General features: G+C 42.5%; 1 protein-coding gene across 1 annotated transcript; it reads left to right on the forward strand.

Moving 5' to 3' along the window:
- The first annotated feature begins 2122 nt into the window (after positions 1 to 2122).
- Positions 2123 to 5963, forward strand: LOC136546594 (uncharacterized). The gene is made up of 2 exons (XM_066538565.1): positions 2123 to 2405; positions 5569 to 5963. The coding sequence occupies exons 1-2, from the start codon at positions 2353 to 2355 to the stop codon at positions 5819 to 5821; spliced, it is 306 nt and encodes a 101-aa protein (XP_066394662.1). The 5' UTR covers positions 2123 to 2352; the 3' UTR covers positions 5822 to 5963.
- The last annotated feature ends 488 nt before the right edge of the window (positions 5964 to 6451 follow it).

Consider the following 6451-nt stretch of genomic DNA (forward strand, 5'->3'; position numbering starts at 1 on the left):
CCCTGTGCTTGTCATGATGAAGGAGCAGGGTGTAATCGTCGGGTGAGGCGGAGCCCACCCTCAGACGTCGGGCGGGGCGGAACCAGCCCTCAGAGGTCGGGCGAGGCGGAGCCAGCCCTCAGTCGTCGGGCGAGGCGGAGCCTGCCCTCAGCTGTCGGGCGAGGCGAAGCCCACCCTCGGACGTCGGGTGGGGTAGAACTAGCCCTCGGACGTCGGGCAAGGCGGAGCTAGCCCTCAGCCGCCGGGTGGGGCGGAGCCTGTCCTCAGACGTCGGGCGAGGCAGAGCCCGCCCTCGGACGTCGGGCGAGGTGGAGCCAGCGCTTAGCCGTCGGGCGAGGCAGAGTCTAGCCCTCGGGGGTCGGGCGAGGCGGAGTCTAGTCCTCGGGGGTCGGGCGAGGCGGAACCAATCTTTCGTCATTCAGGCAAGAAGCATAGTACCGTTCTTGTCTGACCGGAAGCGTCAACGTTCGATGGTTATTAGTTCCACCTCATTGGGTTCCCTGGTATTAGGTCCCCGACAATATTGTTATTATGGTGGTCAATTTGAACTGTCACTATTTTGTCTGTCCCTATGCTTCCATTTTGCTTTTCTGTTTCCTGACCATTATCAACATATTCCGTTCATCTTAGTTTGTTTTGGATTTGCCACATATTTCATGTTTGTTATTATTCTAGACATCCTCGGTTTTGATTTCGTTTTCAAAACAAAATGTGTAATTGAAAGTGGGAGTGGGATTTCCCCCACCATATATACTCCCTCTGTCCCTTTTAACTGGCGTTCTTGCTTCCCGATAAGTCAAACATACTCAACTTTGACTAAATATAAGAAAATATCGATATTTATAATACATAATTAGTATCATTAGATTGATCATTGAATCTATTTTCAGAGTAAACTTATTGAAGCTATGAGTGTTATTTTCTATAAACCTAGTCGAACTTAAGAAAGTTTGACTAAAACGTTTCCCATAGCGACAGTTAATAACGGATAGAGGGAGTATTAGTTTTCATTCATAAAACGGCTAAACCTATTGTCATCCCTTGTCCGGCTAATCCGCCCTTCGACCAGCCGAGTAGGTCGCCCGGTGAGCCTTTCGTTCTCCCCTCATCTCTATTTTACTTTTCAATTTCCTAAAGATGTGAGACAGTTGCTTAATGTTTATGTACTAATGTACAGTACCGAATATATTAGGATTACTAACAATGAAATTAGACAGTTGCTGTAGCCTTGTGGATTGTTTGAAATAATTTTATTGCAAATATTGTAATTTATGCTTGTTTCAACTTAATTGACCAGTTGGTTGAGCACTCCGGGTGGCACCCTTACGACGTGAGTTCGATCTCGGGTGAATTGCAATGCCGGAGGTTAAAAAAAACCCTCATCTTCCCTGTGTTACCCAAAACAAAGGTTTGTGGCACCAGCCCACTCACAGAATAACGAGCCCCTGTGTGCAGGCGGGGTACGAGGTTCTCTACCTTAATGCGAATGCTCGAGGCACATGCTATCCCCTGCCGTTCATGCTTTTTTTAAATATTGTGGGGCCTTTAAATATGTTGTTATGCTTTTAATTATTTTATTCTTATATGTGAAATACTTTGGTAAAAAAAAATTACTAGCTTTGTTACTTTGGCAAATAAATATTAACGAGTGATAATATATATTACAAAAATGGCGAATAGTGTTATGGAAAAAAATAATATTGCTAGATTGAGTACCCATATCCGTTAGCTTGTTCTAATGCATCTCCTAATTAGTAAATTAGACCTCAATCCCCTTGCACTTTTCATATTTTGAACACATAAAAGCTCACAACCGACAAATCAGTAATCCGTTTGTGTGCTTTTGTACAGCTTCCTGCAAGTCTCCTGTGGGTTTTTTTTTTTTTTTTGTGCCGAGAAGATAAGAAAGCTCATCCATTTGATGCATGTATCTCAGACGTGACGAAAAACTCGTGCTCAACTGAACTCAGCTCGTTAGGATAATAAGTCGAGTAAGTCAAGATTTTTAGCTCGTTTACCGTAACGAGGCAGTTCGAGACCGCTCGTAACGTAAGCCGCTCACGAGTTGAACCGCTCTTCCAGGAAAATAAGCCCACGGGTCAGACTACCGCCGGAGCCACACACGGGCCACAGGCCCACAACCCTCACGCACTCGGGCAGTCCTGCTCGGCTGCTCACACGCACAGGCACCTGGCCGCCGCTGCGCCGCAATCCCGCGAGGCCGCGACCGCAGCACACTGCACAAGACTGCATCTATCAGGTTCCTCGCGGCCGGCGTTAAGTAGGGCGGCCACCCTACCTCGTCCTACTGGTAGGTCCGCCACGGAGCCGCTGGAAGGAGGCTTTGCGGCGATGGACCGGGTCGGCGGCGGCGAGAAGCAGCTGGAGGATTGCACAGTGGCCAAGTCAGTGATCTCCCCGCTCTCTCTCCCTGTGCCTCTCCCTCTCTGATTTATGGATTAGATAGTTAGTCCCCTCTCTCTGCGCCGAGATTCGCAGAGCTAGGAACCCATGTCGATTTGGTGACTATCCTCCCGCTGCTGTTGGTAGTAAGGGTGCATGACCGAGATTTATCTGTGCTTCTCATCGACTGTCTTGCTTATTAGGACGCTAATTGTTGCGGAGACGATAACTTGGATTCGTACACATCCTATGGTGTTGCGAGCGATGGCTTCTGTTCGAAATGTTTGCTACGATTTTGTAGCTTGCTTGTACTGATAGATGCAGTCTTGTGCACTGTGCTGCGTGACTGAAAAAGAAAAAACTGACGGCCCTTTGCAGTCATGCCTCTAGAAATATATATTTTTACAAAGATATAGCCGAATTTTGTTTGTGCACCTCAATCTCGTTGCGTGAAAGATAATTCGTTCTGTCAAGTCCCGTGTGTGCTGACTAGTTGAGAGGGGACTTATTGGGCTAAATGTACTTTTGAGTTACAAAGAAGCAGGGTGAGTGCCACAATCCTCAATGGAAAATCAGAAACTGTTTGTCATTGTATGAAATGGGCTGCATAATGTTTCTAGCTTGCTGGTGACTCAGTAACAGATTTTTAGGGGAAAAAAAGTTTATTGCTTATCACAGGGCCATGCACATCAAATCAAAAGCATTGTAAGAAGTTTGATCTAACATTGTCAGGTAAAAGAAATTTAAGATGCTTTGCTATAGTGTGAGTCTGCAGAAGGGGTAAGCGCTTGCCCCTGAAACAGAATTTATAATCAAGAAACCAGTAACATGTTTGATGCATTCTTCAGAATGAAACTGAGGCTGATGTCAGAAATGGGGAATGTGCACCTGTCAGGTTTTATAGATGATTTCAAGGAAAAAATGTTGAATTAGAGTAATATAAGTGTTACAATATCTTATTTTTCTTAAAGAAAAAAGGCATAATAGCCATTTTGGTCCCTCAACTATTACTTGAGGCTCAATTTCATCCCTAAAATTTTAAAACGGCCGTTTAGGTCCTCAAACTTTAGTTTTAGGATCAATTTCATCCTACAACTATGAAGATGATCGCTTTAGTCCTCAAACTTTGCATTTTGGGATCAATTTCATCCATAAACTATCAAAGTGCATTTAACTTTTATTTTCAACTCAATTTTGTCTATTCAAAAAGAGAACCTTATATTTTAGGCATAATTTCATCCATAAATTATGAAAATTATAGATCTGCTATTGTTTCAATATATCCATGTGCCAAAGGGCGCCTAGCTCAAACGGTTAGGTGACCCAGCGGCACTCCTTAGGTCCTGGGTTCGACTCCCTGTGGGAGCGAATTTCAGGCCGAGGTTAAAAAAATCCCCTCGTTTGTCCCCATAACCAAAGCGCTGGGGGGGCACCGGCCCAATTCTCACTTGGGCGACGGAAAGCCACCGTGTAAGGGTGGGGGCGGGGGTTCGGGGGTTTTCTCGGCCGGGTGAGAAGGTCCTTCTTCTTATTTGTAATACTACGGGGGCAGTCTTAACCCCCGCGGTCGAGTTTTTTTTCTTCAATATATCCATGTATTCTTAATAAATAAATAGTGTTCGATGCAACTGTAATTGCTCCTGTAATATCAATTAGTCAGATATATATAAATGGTATCATCATAAGGTAACACTAAAAATAACAGCTTGGAATTATTAATGACCACGAAAGAGTTTTTGGATGAATATTATTTTTCTATCTCCAATCGCTGATGGTGTTCGAGCTAACCAGGTGCAACAGTACAGCGTTCCACGTAGAACGTAGACAACGTTGTGTTGAAAATAAAAGTTTAAAGAACAAAATACACTTTGATAGTTTATAAATGAAATCAAGCCCAAAATGCAAAGTTCGAGGACTAAAACGATCATCTTCATAGTTTTAGGATGAAATTGAGCCTAAAAGTAGAGTTCGAGGACTAAAACGACCGTTTTGAAAGTTCAGGGACGAAACTGAGCCTCGAGAAATAGTTGAGGGACCAAAATGACTATTCTGCCAAGAAAAAAAGGGGATGTATTCTGGGCCATACAGGTTCCTCGGTATTGTTTGATTACTACAGAAATACAATTCAACTTCATTTCTCTACTTCTAAATTTGGTAAACCTTTCAGCATTTTTACTGATTGTTAAGTACTGCTGGTACATCCATGATAGTTTGCATAGTAAAAGTCTGTCTACAAGTTTACGCACAATATGAGGTCTTCAGGCTGGATCTCAGTTTGAATTGGTGCAGCTGGTTTAGTTCAGACTGCAAATTCAGCCATTCTTTGCTAAGGCATGTTTATCTGAATTCAGTTGGGAACTGCATTATATTTAAGTTTTCATGTTGTTTACTGTGTGGGGAATTTGTTGTTATATGGCTATCTAAGAATCAGTTAGCATCCTTAGATCATAGTGGGGTACATGCCACTGGGAGATGGCCTGGTGGAGTCAGCTTGTAGGGAGGAGAGGTTAGAGCATAAATAGGATTGTGGATTGTTTTTTGTTTATTGCTTTTCGTGAATGGCAGTGGGCATCTTCTCCTGAATAGAAATTGGTCACACAAGGCCCCAAATCAATATATCTTCGTCCTCGAATATAGTGTATTGTAGAGATTTTAAGATAGATTAAGAGATATGTAATACAAAAGATGCAGGTACCCTCATTTCATTTTCTAATCAATTTAATTCCTGCATGTATAGGCGCTACCATCTTCATGATTAAAGGGGGGAATGCTTGATAAATGACGAGTAAAAATACATTACCATCCGAATTTGTGCACCTATGTAATGCAAAGTTGTCCTTTTGTCCCCCCAAATCCCTTGTATTTGGATACAGTTTTTGAATGCTTCTATACACTATATTCCAGGACGAGGGGAGTATCAGCTAGGCATGCATGATTGGTTTCAGATATCTAAGGAGAATATGAACACGTATATCCCTGTTTGAATTTGAGTTAGATTTATTTATGTAAGTTCTTTTCTTTTTTTCCTTCTTGTTGGTGGGTCATTTTGGGTTTCAATGTCTGTTCTACCCCAACTTGATTGATACTTAACATCTTGTGCGAATGATACTATAATTCTAATTTGTTTGCTCCAGCCTCAAAACACTGTTCTCATGTCCACTGCAGTGCTCTAGGAACTTGGTTCTTCTCAGTTGCGGGTGCTCTTGTTGCTATTCCTGTGGGCATAAAGAGGAAATCCTTAGCTCCCCTGGTCTTCTTCGGCACCACAGGAACCATGCTGGACATTATCACGGGCATTAGCCAGTGCGAACGAGAGCATGCTGAGCGGCAAATGAAGCTTTTGGAAGCCCAGAAACTTTCGGCCGATGCTTCAGCTGAGAGTGAAAGCTCTGATTCCTTTGGCAGTGCTGACAAGTGAAATACTTCTCTTGTTTTTCCTATTGATTAGGGTTCTTGCTCAGATGCCAATTTGACACCTTTTAATTTCTGAATATACCGTTCCTACTCCCCCAATAACGTGTAATTGTGTATTTGAGCAACGACCAGTTGTTTTTGCCTCATCAGTACATGTCAACTGCTAGTAACCTAGTAGGGATTAGGCAATGATGGGTGCACTACTTTGTGTTCGATGGTGAGATTCTGGATCGAGGGTTAAAGTTTAGTCGTATCACATCGGACGTTCGGATGCTACTAGAAGAACTAAACATGAGTTAATTATAAAACTAATTGCATAGGAGTAGACTAATTAACGAGATCAATCTATTAAGCCTAATTAATCCATAATTAACAAATGTTTATTGTAGAATCACATTGTTAAATCATGGACTAGTTAGACTTAATAGATTTGTCTTGTAAATTAGCCTCGATCTGTGTAATTAATTTTATAATTAGTCTATGTTTAATACTTCTAATTGGTATCAAAGATTCAACGTGATAGGCTAAACTTTTGCCTGAGGGAAACAAACACAAATATTGGTGATGTCACGCCCCAAGGCACAAGCAATGCTCGGTATTTGAATCTAGTGGCTAAAGTTTAGGGGTGTCACAT

Source organism: Miscanthus floridulus, chromosome 3, assembly GCF_019320115.1.
Source record: "Miscanthus floridulus cultivar M001 chromosome 3, ASM1932011v1, whole genome shotgun sequence".
Taxonomy (NCBI): Eukaryota; Viridiplantae; Streptophyta; class Magnoliopsida; order Poales; family Poaceae; genus Miscanthus; species Miscanthus floridulus.

Coding starts and splice junctions, on each gene's coding strand:
- LOC136546594 (XM_066538565.1), top strand. CDS start 2,353: ATGGACCGGGTCGGCGGCGGCGAGAAGCAGCTGGAGGATTGCACAGTG. Junction 2,406..5,568: donor GAGGATTGCACAGTGGCCAA/GTCAGTGATCTC, acceptor TGTCCACTGCAG/TGCTCTAGGAACTTGGTTCT.